Source organism: Phascolarctos cinereus, unplaced genomic scaffold (assembly GCF_003287225.1).
Source record: "Phascolarctos cinereus isolate Bilbo 61053 unplaced genomic scaffold, phaCin_HiC Scaffold_1;HRSCAF=81, whole genome shotgun sequence".
NCBI classification, from domain to species: Eukaryota; Metazoa; Chordata; class Mammalia; order Diprotodontia; family Phascolarctidae; genus Phascolarctos; species Phascolarctos cinereus.
In genome coordinates this window covers 214,137,509-214,153,767 of record NW_027555514.1, presented here as the reverse complement: position 1 = coordinate 214,153,767, position 16,259 = coordinate 214,137,509, and the positions used below count along the sequence as shown (strand labels likewise).

General features: G+C 39.1%; 1 protein-coding gene across 2 annotated transcripts in view; it reads right to left on the bottom strand.

The window, feature by feature from the left end:
• Positions 1-16,259, bottom strand: part of ACVR1B (activin A receptor type 1B) — a 44,322-nt gene that overhangs the window by 13,037 nt on the left and 15,026 nt on the right. The window contains exons 2-4 of one of the 2 annotated variants that reach the window (XM_020966199.2): positions 10,666-10,905; positions 9,320-9,562; positions 7,291-7,521 (exon numbers count right to left, since the gene is read on the bottom strand). In XM_020966199.2, the coding sequence (XP_020821858.1) occupies positions 7,291-7,521; positions 9,320-9,562; positions 10,666-10,905 (714 nt within the window). The remainder of the gene's footprint in view (positions 1-7,290; positions 7,522-9,319; positions 9,563-10,665; positions 10,906-16,259) is intronic. The other variant, XM_020966200.2, reaches the window with a different exon arrangement.

The window sequence follows — 16,259 nt, the reverse complement described above, 5'->3', positions numbered from 1 at the left end:
TCATTTCTGTTATCTCATTTTCATCTTTCTCACCAAAGTTCAGAGAGAAATAGATTGAGGATAAGTCACTGTGGACTACTGCACAAAAAGATAAAATAATTTTTTCTAACTGAATAAGAGGATTATTAGGTAAGCTCATCTTCTGTACAAAGTAACATAAGAAAAATTTCAGTAGGTGACAGAATGACAGAAGTAACATTTACCTTACCTGTTCCCACATGATTTTATTTTTTTCTGGTAAGTCTCTATATTTTAAACACTTTTTATTCCATGTAGTTTGGAAGTTATGAATATTTGATTGGTCAACACCTACTAAAACACTGCTTTTAAACTTTTATAGATTAATTTTATGTCCATGCAGTTGTGGGCAACAGTTCGGTCTGTCATGATGTTCTAGTTCTAGTATAATTTACTTGCTAAATTTGCAGATACTTGAGAGGTTGGTATTTGTCATCTTTTAAATTTATTTTTAAGGAATTATTTTCCTCAGTGAGCTTTTGGACCTCCTTTTCCACTTGGCCAATGCTGCTTTTTAAGGCATTATTCTCCTCACTGGCTTTTTGGACCTCTTTTGCCATTTGGTCTAGTCTATTTTTTAAGGCATTATTTTCTAGAGCATTATTTTGGGTCTCCTTTAGTAAGCTGTTGACTCGTTTTTCATGATTTTCTTGCATCACTCTCATTTCTCTTCCCAATGTTTCCTCTATTTCTCTTACTTGATTTTCAAAATCCTTTTTGAGCTCTTCCACAGCCTGTGACCAATTCATATTTTTCTTGGAGGCTTTGGATGGTAGTAGATTTGACTTTGTTGTCTTCTTCTGATTGTATGTCTTGATCTTCCTTGTCACCAAAGTAAGACTCTATGGTCTGAGTTTCTTCCACTGTTCCACTCATTTTCCCAGCCTATTACTTGACTTTCAAACTTTTTATTAAAGTAGGGCTCTGCTTCCAGTGTGGAGAATGTACTGTCCCAAGCTTCAGGGGTTTTGTACAGCTGTTTTCAGAGATATTTCTAGGGACTAGTAAGTTTTCAGTTCTTCCGAAGTGGTATGATCTAAGCAGAGGCGTTTACTCTCTCCTGGCTTGTGCTCTGGTCTGTGAATGATCACAAGCACTCTTTTCTGCCCTGGAAATGAGAAGAGGGTTTCCTCTTCACGGCTGCCACAAGTTCTGCTATGCCACTGCTCCTCCTTGCCCCAGGACTGGGATCCAGATCCAGGTACAGGCAAAGCCATCCTGCCTCAGCACCAGCAAAGAGATCTCTGCAATTCCTGTCTGATCAGCCGCTCGATCCCCTCACCTTCTGTGAGCTGAAAGCTCCAGAAGCAGCTGCTGCTGCTACTGTGGCACCACCCTGGGACTGTGCTAGAGCCAGGGCTGGATTGTACTCCTTTCTCACGCGGGTCTGACAGATCTTTCCCACTGACCTTCTAAGTTGTCTTTGGTGTTTGTGGGTTGAGAAGTCTGGAAGCTGCCACAGCCAGCAGTGATTCAGTCCCCTGAGGCCTGCTCCAGGTTTGCTGGGTTCCAGTCTTTGCCAGCATGGCCTACGCTGAACTGTGTTCCTCTTCCAGCCTGGCGCAACAGACCTTATCCATTAACCATCCAGGTTGTCTTTGGCTGGAAATTTGTTTCATTCTATCTTTTTGTGGGTTCTATTGCTCTAGAATTTGTTTAGAATCATTTTTTACAAGTATTTGGAGGGGTTTTGGGGAGAGCTCAAGTAAGTCCCTGCTTTTACTCTGCCATCTTGGCTCTGGCCCCCCCCCCATCTTTTTTATTTATAAAAGATAGTGAGCTTCTGGTACATAATCTTAGACACCTGATCATTTTTTCCTCCTAGGTATACAGTGGATGCTAAATTTTTGCAACTTGCAGTGATATAATGCGGTTTCCACCACTTCACTACAAGATCTGCATTGATTATCATGTCCTGGCTCCTAAACAATGAGCTTTCTACAATTTCTGAGGGCAAGGATGAAATAACTTGAATTTCTATCATAAAAAAATCTGCATGTTTAGACCTATGTCCAAAGTACCTTTGTCAAAGTATCATCAATGCCTACCTAGCCTTGTTGAATATCTTTCTCCTGCTAAATAAATATCTTTCTGTTAACTATTAAATGACCTTTGAGTGTCTAATTTTGTTCAGATATTAAATCTAAACTACCGATGATTGAGGCCCAGCCCAGAATAATGTCCCGGGGGAATCTTAAATTCAACATGTACAAAGCTGAACTCATTTTTCCTCCAAAGTTCTCCACTCTTACAAACTGTCTATTTATGTTGAAGATGTCACCATCTTTATAGTGTCTCAAATTGAAAACTGTGGCATTATTCTGGATTCTTCACTCTTCCTCGCCCCACACACAGTCAGCTGCCAAACCTTACAACTTCTCCCTTCACAATACTTCTCACAACTAACCCCTCCTCTCTCCCCGTCTCCAAGACAGCACTACCATCTCAGTTCAGGGCCTCATCCCTTCTCACTTAGGCTACTTCAAGTGGTCACCTTGTCTCAAGTCTCTCCCCACTCCGGCCCATCCTTTACACATCTGCCAAAACAATTTTCCTTAAGCACAGAACTGACCACATGACTCCCCAAGTCAATCAACTTCAGCTGCCTTTAGGATTAAAACATAAACTCCTCTGTTCATCTTTGAAAGCCCTACACAACCTGGCCCCAAACTAGCTTTCTAGACTCACTGAACATTATTCCCCCTCCCATAGTACATAATCTTGGCAATCTGGCTTCTCTCTGTTCTTCCCTCACAACACTCCATCTCCCACCCCTATGCTTTTTCACTGGCCATTCCCCATTCCTGGAAATGCACTCTCTTCTTACTACCACCTCATGCAGTTCCTCTCTTTCTGGGAAAGACACAGCTCACAGACCATTTTCTGGATGGTCTTTTCTTGTCCTCCCAATATAACCTAGAGTAGTTTGGAAGGTAATTCTTTTCAGCCATAATTTTGCAACATTCATTTCTCATTTGGGGAGGGAGCTGTTTTTCTCTATTATAGTAGTCATTGCATATATTATTTTCTTAGTGTTGCTTACTTCATTCTGTATCAGTTCATATAGATCTTTCCATGCTTCTCTGCATTCATCATATTTATAATTTCTTACAGCAAGCGCATTAAACTCAAACAGAAATGGGGCTCACTAATTGGTACAGAAGGATTCCTGCAGGCCTAATATTGACTTAACTTTAAAATGTTATGTTATATAGGCTCTTTGTATTTTTTTTTATTTTGTTAAACAGTTCTCAATTACATTTTAATCTGGTTCGGACTACACTGGGAAGTGTTGATGCGGCATCGGCCACATGTTTGATACCTCCATCTTATAGCACAGTAAGATTCCATCACATTAATGGAAATCTGTGAATCCATCAGGACTGCTGTATAAATTTTTATGTGTACTTGTTTCTCTCAGAATGTAAGCTTGTTGCAAGTAGGAACTATTTTATTTTCTGTACATGTATCCCTGGTACCTAAAACAGTGCATGGCACATAACAGTTACTTACCAAATATTTGATTAATATAATATTTGTAGCATGGGAATTTGTCATCTGTCAGTCCATTAAAAACAACTAGCTTCTACTGAATAATTCTAGACACCAGATTCTGTCTTTCTAGGAACTAAATTCTTATAGCCTACAGTAATGCACAACTTCTACCAGTTCCTTGCATTATCTACCTTGATCACAAACTCTGGCACCTGAAGGATAAAACCTTTCTATAATTTCTAGTGGCAATAACTTGGTCCTGAATTATCATCATAAATCCTGCTATTTCCATAAACAAATATGCATGACTCAGGTCTTTCTCCAATACTTCTTTATTAACATATTCTTGACTTGAGTTCATACAAAAGGACCATTGAAAGTTTTTTTGATTCCACTCTTGGATCTTAGCTGTTTCATAGGCTGCATGCAGCAGCAAACCACTTTCAGTTATATTAGACAAATCCAGTAGTATGCACCTGTTATCAGCCTTTACTACGCTGCTCAATCAAGCAATGTTTGCTTGTTCCAAAAGTATTGCTTATCATGTACTCTAAGAATGTTTAACAATATTGTTATTCTTTTACCTTAGGCTGATGGACCCTTTTACTAATATTGTATAAAGGCTGTTTTTGTGATGAATACTCTAAAATTTGTCACAGTTCATTTTACAGTTCCAAAGTTGTACATTAAAGCTAGTATTGGATAGATGCTAACTGCTTTAAAAACGTTCTTCCCATTCAGCTTCCATTAAGAATGCAAGTAAAGATCTTAACATACACAGCCATGGTCCATATTCCATGTGTCTTCCCCAGAGAAGATCAAAGTATTCATTAAGTAGCGACTTCTACTTATACAATGCAACACTTGGATCAAGCTCAAAGCATTCGGTCTCTATTTTTCTTGGCATACTTTAAAAATTTTATGCTGAAGTCCAAATGACATCTTCATGTCATTGGAGAAAGATTCCATGAGGTAAAGGCGCTGTTTATAGGAGGAGTGTGGCCTATACTTGTAGGGATCACTGATGTTCTCACCTTTTGGTAATAAGATATGTATTACCTTCTACCTAGAAGGGCTCAGGCACAAGGATCAGACTTGTGTCTGAGAGTAAGTTGGCAAAATGCTAGGGTAGTACTTCATGTGCCAATGTGAGGCATCTATGCCAAGATTTATGGGTCTTCGCTGGCCCCAGCAATTTCAGGTTTTGCAGAAAAGCTGGAGTTTTATTCACCTCCCTTAAAATAACTGCTCTGGTTTTCACTGTATTAACAGTGAACAAGTTTTCCTTGTTTGGTTCAACTTGAGTTTTTGTTGGGTTGGACCTTCTTGTGATCAGAAATGAGGGTCATTTTTCCTGCCATCTTTCTTCAGAAGCTGCTTCACCTCTGACTGTTTTACTTCTCAAGCTTCTTTAATTGTGTTTTTGGTTAATATGACATTGCTTGCTTTTGTTCTTTGCACTATTCTGAGTCCTTTTTATTGCCTTACCCTTCGGACTTTTACTAGCTGATTGCAGAAACCTAGAATTTTTATATTCTTTTGTCTGATTTCTTTCCATATCTCATTTTTATTGCTTTTAACTGGGCAATGTGGTATTCAAATTTCCTACTAAGTGCACCAGCCAAGCATTAACGTGATCTTCCAATGTCTTTCTGCAGCTCTTCAATAGCTCTCTCAAGTCACTTCTGCCACTGGTGTCTGATGTCTGTCCTTAGGACTGCTCTGTTTCCTCCTACTGATCTTACTATGGCAATGACTGTCACATCAATTGCTGTGCATAGGTCCTGAAATGTTTTTATACTTTCTGTCAAACACTGTGAAGAATGGATTTGTTTGTGATGATTATAGTAGATACCAACTTTTAAAAGTTACTGAGTTGTCTTTTTTTAATAATTGGCTTGCTAATAATATCCATGTTGTCAAACTAAAAAAGAGCTTTTTGGAATTCTAGTGTATGTCCAGCCCTTTTTCAAAATTATTTGAGGGAGCAGTGCTGTTTTTGTCCTGTTTTGTTATAAAGCATAATGTCTCGATTTTGCATAAAATGATAATTTTCAATGACGGCAAGATCTTCATTTCCCCTTTCAAATTTTAGTAGCTGCTCAATTTCATCTCTTATTTCATTTAATATAAACACAGGAATCAAAGGTTGGTTCTGTTTCTTTTTTAATGACTGCACTACAATTGTTGGCAATATTTTGTTTTATAATTTGGAGCTAAGGACATCACTGACTAAAAGCAGTATGAAGCACTTGCCTACAACTAGTAGGATCTGTTTCTTGTTTCGTTAATAATTTGTACCCTCACATAATAAAAAGATTCACGGCTTCAATCCATTTTACAAGCACTCATGGTTTGCCTGCTTTAGTGGGGAAAGGGAAGGCAAAAATCAATCGAGGATATTTGTGAGGAGGAAACAAAATTACTATAATATTTTAACGGGAAATTGAGAAATACACACACACACACACACACACGCATGCACACACGAGCAAACCAAGAACAACAAAGGATAAATAATCCACTATCAATGAAAGAGCTGTGGACCAGACCCAGGTCTCCCAAATTCCAGGATTTTTAGGAAAGTGATAAAGACTAAATAAAGGGATGAGATTTTCTCTTCCTCAGATCTAATATAGCTCTCAACAGCTAAATCCTTGTTCATAGTCAGCAGTTTCAACAAAGGGAGTAGCTTCCAAAAAATCCCAACTCTTGGTTTCTCACTGGCAACAGAGGGCTCACTCAATACCAGCTCTCACTTCTTTACACAAATAACTGTTGTCCACAGTTAAAATCTGGGTATCTTTTTACTATGTTCAAAGGAAAATCCTTCTGCCTTTCTGTTTAAAGATCTAAAATTTGTAACAATGGGTGGTGATGTGATTTTTTATTTTAAAGAACACATACTCAAATAAAGTAGTTCTTTCTCATTTCCTTACTTGTCTGGGAATCAAAGACTCTTCCTCCTTGCGGTAGCTAAAGGTGTTATTAACCTCCATAGCAGTGTAAGGAATACAGTTGCCTGCTGTTGTTTTAGAAGACAAGAAACATTTAGCATCTTCCAAAGACTTCAAATACTAACTCCTAAAGTTACCTCAGAAGTTCTCTATGGCCGAGAAAAACAGTAACAGGTTCCCACTTTACAAAAAGGCATACTTTTGCTTTTGGGTATGCCTTTACAGAGGCATAAAAAGTTCAAGTGACTTGCCTTGTGTTTGAGAAATACCTAAGAGCCAGGAACAGATCACTTCTACAATGTAGGCTGAACACATTTCCATGACAACAGGCAACTAGGCAGTTTCCAGGATTGGTTTTCTCTTTTCCCTGCCCCTCTAGAAAAAATATATAGAGCTAATTACTCTAGATCAGTGGTGTCAAACTCAAATAGAAACCAGGACCATTGTATGTAAGCTTCATATAAGGATCCCTTGGTCCAAATATTGACTTAGAAAACCATATATTAACATTATCTATATTGTACTGCATTTCCATTAATTTTGTTAATACTTTCCAATTACATTTTAATCTGGTTGGGCATGTTTGACACCTCTGCTCTAGATCATCCAAATGTTCAACTGCCATTTGGGGTTATCTTATTCCATCTGGGATTAATAAGTCTTAACTACTTGATCAGACTTTTGCCTTCCTGAACAAAGCAAAAAACTACAAACTTAAGCTGTGTTAAGCACGCACTTTTTTCAGTGCCCCTTTCATCTAGCAATGTTGTAGAAAGAAGCATCATTCCTACTCCACCCTACACCAAACCCAGTCCTTTACCTTTGTTGTCAGCGGCAATAAATCCAAGAATATTTTCATGACGCAACATGACAGTCTGGTATATTTCTGCTTCTCGAAACCAAGACCGTTCTTCCCGGGAGGAGAAAATTTTCACAGCCACATCTCCACCCCGCCACCGGCCACGCCACACTTCCCCAAATCGGCCCTTGCCTATGATTTCTTGTAGGACAATTGTACGAGCCACTGTGCGCTGGACAAAGAGTGGTAACCCTGTGGACCAAAGAATAGAAGGTGACACTAAAGTGTAGGCTTCCAGAAGCCAGCCCATTATTTCACTTTATAAAAAGTGTCTACCTTAGTGCCACATGTGAAAAGGCATATAGCACACTCAGTTCTCAAAAATCACTTATGATAATCTAAAGTCTCTTCACAAATTTCCAGCTAAACTCCAAGCTAACTACTGTAACACTGAGCTGAGGAGATTGGAACTGAAGAGAAGAATGGGAAAAGAATATAAATGTCCATTGTTTTGTACTATCCATGCCTCTTCCCTTTTCTGTTCCTAGGAAAAGTGAGACTTGAATGTAACCAGTCTAGTGTGTGTGTGTGTATATATATATATATATATATATATATATATATATATATGAGTCAAAAGATTTGCATTTAACACTGCACATTTATCAGCTGATGCAACCAGTTATCTCCCAGTCCACCCACTCATTTCTGCTCCATGCATCCTGATGGAAGAACTAGAGCATGAGATAATCAGGTCTCTAAAGAGGAGTGAAGAGAGAGCTAAGAAGCTTGAAGGACAAAAACACTCAGAGACATCCATTGGCAGCTTTCCTCCTCCACTAGAGGGCAGTGGTGTGGGGCACATAAAAATGGATCAGAGGACACTTCTCCAAAGACCAAGCCATATATTTTCTCTTGCTTTCTCACATTCTAAAAATATAAAGGTGAGACACTTTAGAGTGCTCTGCTATACCTAAAAATATCTCCCACTTTTGGGGGAAAAGTTTTGTCCTGCCTGAGTATTATTTTCCCTCCAATGCCAACCGCTCTACTGATGGGATAAGATATTAAAATTTACTTCGAAAGGAAAAAAAAAACCAACTTGTCACAAAGAAGTCATCTATCTTCACTGGATTTAGAATTAGAAGACTTAAACTCAAATCTCACTGATCTTGGGCAAGTCACTCCTTCAGGTTCCTTGCCTACAAAATGAGGAGGTCAGGCTAGGTGATCTCTAAGGCCCATGCTAGTTCTTATATGCAGTGACAACAATGCTTTTTAAGGACATTTTTTTCCAACAATGGAAGATTACACTATTGTCAAGATCCTTAGGCTCCCTGTAGTTCTGTCCAGGCCCAACAATTTAGCTGATCATATCGATCATGTGGATCCCTAAAGTCTGAAGAGTTTTAATAACTTCATCCTAAGATTTAATGCTGGGGTTCAAATTCTTGCTTGATTCCTTTGATGAAGCAAGCTTCAGTCAAGTAAATGGCAGGTCATTCAGGATATGGAGCAGGTGGCCTGTTTCAAACCCCTGTCACAAAATCCTAGGGCAACTGGTACAAGTAAATAATTCACCAAAGACCAACTCTAAGCTTCAACACTCAGTGCCCTTAAATTCACCTTGTAGACACTGCAAGATCAATGATTAGCTACTACCACCTTATGGGAATTTTGCACATGCTCAAAAAGTCTGCTGAACAGTGTTCTACCAACTAACTTTTTGCAATCATCACTCAGGCAGAACCAGCAGAATGTTAATAGCTACACAAATGCTAAATGCTAGAAGTGATAGCATTTTCAGGATGAAGAGTCGTTTATATTTAATTTGGGGGATCTTAAGAAATAAAAAAAATGATGTGACCCTGCTACCTTACCTTATTACACATGGGGCTCCAGAGGAAGGGGAATTATAAAAACACCAAGTGACTCACAGTCCTGGTAGAAGCAAACACAGGATGATCAGCCTACCCCATCTACACACTACCCTACTGGGAGACAACAATGCAGGCTAACCACAGACACAATGCCCTGGAGAACTCTGTACCTGAGCCAGACCCTGAAGTAGACAGATCGTAGACAAGATCCTGAAGCGTCTTGTCTTTGGACAGACACATTTCACAAGAGGGATCTTCCATGTCCAGCCGCTGGCGGTTGTGATAAACCCGTTGATGATGGTGAATAACAAAGACGACGACAATAATGATGAGAAACAGGAGGAACACTGGGCCAGCAATGACAGCGACCAGCTCCACAGGACCCCACATGGAAGGGGTGTCCTTCAGGTGACCTGAGAGATTCAACAGGTGGAATAAAAAAAACAGTAAAATAAAGGAAAGTAGTGAGATGAGGTTTCCATAAAACATCCTCAAAAGAGACACAATCTCCTTCCCACTTTGCCACCACCTCCGCTGGCTTCTCCTTTCAGTCCCTGTTAAGCCAGCTCCTCAACAAATAATTCTTGTACACTGACCACGGCTTCTGACTAAAGTTGGGGGTGGACCAATTAACATGGTAAATCTGCATCTTTCTTCATAGTCCACAGTATGTGGGGGTACCAACTCCTTTCTGCCAAATAATTTCCAAATGTTAACATTTTCCTCTCATACTAGTCTCTATTTCTCCTTTTCCCTGCCTAACTATTGTTAGAGATTTCTTCTAATGACACCTCCAATAAAGGGGGCTTCCAAAAGTCTTTGCCCTTTGTGCCAAAAAGTTTAAAATTCCAGAGAATGGGGAGATATTGTCCCTCTCTCTTGATACTTCTGTTTCATACCTGTTTATGTTGCCCACCCCCATATTCCATCTCTCTTCATTTTATTTCTATATTATTTCTCTGTCTCTCTCTCTCTCTCTTTTAGGCTATTGAGGTTAAGTGACTTGCCCAGGGTCACACAGCTACTGAGTGTCAAGTATTTGGTCTGAGGTCACATTTGAACTCAGGTCCTCCTGACTTCGGGGCTGGTGCTCTATCCACTGTGCCACCTAGCTGCCCCTCATTTTACTTCTATTTTCAACAAGAGTTAGTTCCCTACAACTGAATACCTCTGCTGCCTCTAGCCTATTCCCATCCCTAGCTTGATCTTGGTTGACTTTTCACCAGATTCTTGTTGTTCCATTGCACTCCTTTTTCTTCTGGGTGGCAGTGACTGCTCACTAAGCCCTGCTTCTATTGATATTACATTCAAGGTTTGATGCTCTCCTCACCAAATCCTTAATCCTCAAATATTGAGATTCCTTCCCCCATAATCCTGGGGGACACTGAAATGACAAAGGGTTCACCTCACCTATCAAAGGAGTTGCAGTAGATGGTAACAGACAAAATTATATATACAGCCACCCCCATCTCCCAAAGATACAACAATCAATGGTTCTACAATAATATTCACTCACCACTGGGCACCCTCAGGTCAATCTTGTTACAGAAGTCAGTGTGGCAGCAGTGTGTGTTTCGAACATGATCTGAACTAAGGCAGTAGAAAGGCTTTCCTACGGGGACCAGCTCAGCCTGGGGGATACAGGTTCGAGAATGGTGCTCCATTCCATCCATGTTGGAAATGGAAACCATGCAGACCCCATCCGTTTCGCATGTGTAGTTGGTGTGTACACAGTTTGTACATGAACATATCAGAGCTGTTGGAAAATTAAGACTAGATGTTGGTAACAGGGATCCTGAATTTTTAAAGTCCCCATTCATATGGGACACAGGGCATAAAGATGAGTTACATCTACCTATTATGAACAGAGGTGAGGACATGAACATATTAGCCTAATAGTTGACAGCTTTTTGACTTACTCCATAAACCAAGTTATCCATATCCTACTGCTCTTCCCAAAGCACCACATTTTAGGTCAGAGACATGAAGAAAATTAGCTTCTGATCAAAATTTTACACTTGGAACTCCCATTCCAAATTACTCCTTTCCTTTTTGTACCTGAATATGACTTAGGTGCCACCATCAAAGAGTTTTTCCTTATGCTTATTTGTAGCTTCTGGATTGAGGCGGGACAGATTTTGCCTTTCCATACTATATGAAAGGAATAACTAAAATAGGAAAATAACCATAGCAAAATAGTTATATGAAAATTTTTTTCACTGAGTTCACCAACTCTGATCATTTTTCCTTTTCCCTTGTTCATACATATAACCAGACCCCTTGGTAGTTTTCTCCTTTTGTCTCATACTGAAAAACTTACCTTAAGGGCTTAAAATGAAGAATGTGCAGTAGTTAAGAGAACTAATGATGTAACTGTTAAGCATGAAGTGTGGTCTAGAGACAGTAAAGTACTATAAATTAATTTGGTGCCTGACTGAAAGTCAGTGCAACAGTCCTGGAATCTGAAATCCTTTATTTATTCACACAACAGAAATAGCACAGACAGCAGCAACCAGATCTCCCCACAATACTGTCTCCTCAACATTGAACCCTAATCTTGACTTCTTAACACAAAAAGAAGACTTTGGACTTGGCTATCCAGGTCTTTAAGTTAAGGCTACTGGTGCTGACTGAGGTACTTACCCATTAACAGATGGAAATGGGCCACAGATTGGCAATAAAATGGAAGTAAAACTCAGCCACTGTCAATTCGGACTGAACTCAAACCAAAGCCTGTAACTAGTCTCATAAGATACTGCCCTCACCCTACCTTTTGCCACTGCCAATCCTGCTTCTGTTCAGATACAATTTATCTTTGTCTTTTCCAACATCCTAGAACCCTCTCTTGGCTGGGATACACTGGCTGCTGAAAAGTATAGGCAACTTCATAGTCTTCTGTGTTTCTTCCCAATCTTTCATCAGATACCTCTTTCCCAGGAGAAATTCTAAAACATGCAGCTACCTGCTTAAAAAGTCTGTGTTGTGCTGATGATTTGTATGCCTGTCTGTGTTTAAGGCAGAGAGTTCAAGGTAGTAATTCTTTAAAGGATCCAAATAACAGGACAGATTTTAAAAGTCAATTTCCCTCAAACTTTCAACTCCTATTCCAAATCATTCCTTTCTTAATCCTTCCTGCTAGCTTAATTTCCCCCTCCCTCCATTTCTTTCTTTTCATACACTCCAATTTTATTCTAAAGAGAAACTTTTAGAGATCTGTCACATACCAGAAAAGAAGCCTTTGGGGAGAAACTGAAGGATGCAGGGGAAGATTCTGAGGGTACCAACTATTTTGAATTAGCACTGTCAACTGCTTAAGGTACTCTGGGTTCTGATGGGAAAGTTTAAAAAAATACTCCTTCCTGAAAAACTACGGATATTGACATCTAATTCATGGTGTCAAATGGAAAACCTTGTCTCACAATGTTTTCCAGACTGGAAAGCCTGCTTCTTGCTACTTGGGGTCTAAGCACAAGCCACAACATTTGTTCTATTTTGGGGAATGAGAAAGGGAAAACCAACAACTTTAATACCCAACTATTCTGAGTACAGAGAGATATATAAGACCAAAAGCAAAGTGGCCTTTTAAAAGGACGCACTCTACTGTCCATCATTTATTGGAGTTAGCCAGACAAGAGTCATTCTCATTTTTACTCTGCTTTGGTTAAATACGTGGCCTCTTTCTGGTGAATCATTCTGGAGATAAAACACCCACATATGGCTTGTTATTTCTGGGAAGCTCCTAAAACAATCCTGGCATAGGACAGGAAAGAACAAAAGTGGTGAAATGTATTCAGACTGGACAAAACATTGGACTGCAAGTTAGGAAGTCTAAGTTTTAATTCTTCCTCCCCTGCTGAGTTTGCTATCTAATGCTTTCTGCAAGTACTTTTAGACTCTCTGGGCCTCAGTTTGCCCACCTATAAATATTTATTTACCTTAACTAGGATTACAAAGCTTTAGTGCCACAGAGTGCTTTGAGTAACTCAGATAAAGGTTTTCTTTACAAAAATATTTGCATGTAAATTGAGAATCTGAAAACAGAAAAAAAAAAAGTCAAGCTTCCTTACAGGGCTGGGCATGGTGGCCAACAGCCTATGATCCCTTCCCAGTGGGGAGGCTGAAGTTACTAGACTGCTTAAGCTTAGGAGTTCAGAGTTACAGTGGGCTAAGCTACTGGATGTCCACTAAGTCTGGCACCAATATGGTGAGCACCTTAGAGAAAGGGGCCAGTCACAGTAGCTGTTGTACTTCCAACCTGGGACAAGATGGAGAAACTGAGTCTCAGAAAAAAGGAAGCATCATTGTTTAAAATTCCAAAGCTCTCTTTCCTAATTAAACAACAACAATGAAAAAAAATTCATGCAGCTTAGGTCACTGATACTACACTAGAAAATAGTGCTTAAAGTTCACAAATATTTTCCTGAATTTCAATTAAAAGAGCAACTTAGCTATGCTTTTTAAACTGTTACTGCTCACTGATGAATTATAATAAAAGATAATAAAACTATTTTAAAATTTAAGTTTACTATGTATCAGTCCTGATTAGTTCAAATAATTAATTCCATGAAGTAGAAGGCAGGAGGGAAAATGAGAAGGATGAGGACAGGCATTTATTAAGTGTCTACTATGTTCTACACACTGTGCTAAGTGATCTACAAATATGATCTCATTTGATCCTCACAACCTTGTAATCACATAGCTAGTGAGTGTCCAAAGCCACATTTGAATTAAAGTCTTCCTGACTCCAGCCCTAGGACCCTATCACTGTACCACTAAGCTGCTTGCAATTTGTACTATTCCAAGTCATATTTATGTAAAATATGATAATTTATTCCAGCCCAATGAAAATATGCACTGCAAATTAGAATAATAGCAGCAGTTCACTGGATTCATTATTCTCATTGATCTGGACCTAAATGTTAAGTTTCTCCAGGAAACTAAATTGAGTCATAGATGCTAAACCCTTACAATCTGTTTTTTTAAGCATATATCTCTAGTTGCACACACATTGCATATACATTTCTTATTTCCACAAACAATGAGATTTATGGTAAAAAATAGTTTGAAAATCTGAATCACACTGGGTAACTAAACCAGTCTGGCTAGAAACATGTTAGAAAATGGTCAATGTTCATGCTTCCTTTACGAAGACCTCCTATTAACAAGTTTGCTAGTCAAATGTGGATGTGCCCAAGCATCCCCAGAAGACTTTGAATGGGGTTCCAAAACATGATCAGAACATGGTTGGTGACAAAATGCAAACGTAGTTTCTAAGTGAGCCAGTGTTTTGAAAAAGGCTTACAAGTCCCACTGTGGGTAGAATCAGAATCTGGCTGTACATGAGCTGAAACATCTAATTCACCGCTGGGCTTCAAAACACATTAAAAAGTAATTACTAACAAGGGAAATGAAGCCCTCTTTTCCCTTACCAACACTAGGAGGAAAAACACACTAGGAGAAAATCTGCCATTTCTGTTGCTTGATTTGAAATTCATGAGCATTACCAAGCTTAGAGACCTATAGTCCATTCAGTAGTAATCTATCTTTGAAATAGGCATAAAAGGCATGAGTGTTTTTCCCTGACATCAACTCCAAAAGATTAGAGATAGTCCCAAAACTTCCAAGTTTACCATAATGTTTACCAAAGAATCAACCAATGTACTTTTTGAAACTACAGTATTAACATTTGCAGTCTAGTAAAGATCACAGGTCTACATCTAGAAGGGCCCTCAGAAATCATGCAATCAAACCCCCACATTTTACATATAAGGAATCTTGAGGCCTAGAGAGCTTAACCAAGGTTACCCAGATAATAAATGGAAGAGCTGGAATTTGAACTCAGGTCCTTTGACTCCTAATCTAAAGCTTTCTCCACCACATCTCTTTTTTAGGGTTTTTCTTTTAATAAATTTATGATCTGTTATATAACATAGTAGATAATATCATTTTGGAGGGTTAGATTTATTTGCCCTAAATGTATTTCAAGTTTGAAAGGAATTCCTCTAATTTTCATATTCTAAGATTTAGGACACACACAAAAAAATCATGTTATCCATGCCTTTTATGATTTTTAGAGACCACGATCACATATCTAGACTTATTGAGTGTCTACCATGCGCTAGGATGGTAGACTCAGGATATGAAGACAGAAAAGGAATGGTATGTTCAAGGGATGCACTGTACTACTGAAAAACAACATAGTTTTTGGGGATGGAGAAAAGCACTAAAAAAACTAGATCAAGAAAACTTTCCCAAAGAATGTGGAACCTAAGCTGGACTTTGACAGCCAGATGTGAAAGGCCTTAAATGCCAAACAGAGGTGTTTGTATTCTATCCTACAGACAACAGGAAGCTAGTGAAGCTTCCACAGCAGGGGAGTGACATAGTCAGATCTAGGTTATATAGGAATTATCCATTTGGTAGTTGTGTGGAGGATGGATTAGAGAGGGGATAGACTGGAGGCAGGGAGAATAATTAAGCTATCACATTAGTCCAGGTAAAAAGTGATGAGGGACTGCACTAAGGTGGTACTACACAAGTGAAGAGATGTTATGGAGATAGAATCAACATAGAGGGAGAATCCTTATCTGTTTGTGTTCATATAGCAGCTTCCTACCCTCTTGCTATTTTAGTTGGCAATCTCTAATTCCATGTCTTTCTTGAGATGGGCAACCAAACCTGCACCTAACATTCCAGGTATAATTACAGCAAGGTTTTGTAAAAAGAGAGAATGTTTTCTGTTTGATATTTAATAATTTTTCTGCTAATGCTTAGCATTCTGTTGTACTTCTTGTGCCTCTGAAAACATTCTGGGCTGCTATCTTCAGGTAGCAACTTACAATGCCAGCTGGGTCCTTTACACAAATTGTAAGTAACAGATCAGCACTCATCATCCTAACAGTACACAGGGGTGTAGAACCTGTGGCCTTGAGGCCAGATGTGGTCCTCTAGGTTCTCAAGTGCAGCCCTTTGACTAAATCCTGTCTGTGTGACTCTGGGCAAGTGTGAACCCGAACTGAACGGAACTTCTTAGTGAGATGTAAAGGTAGCTCTCTATGACTGAAGTTCCTTGTACCATTGAAATTACAGGTCCTGTCCCTGTCTTTATGC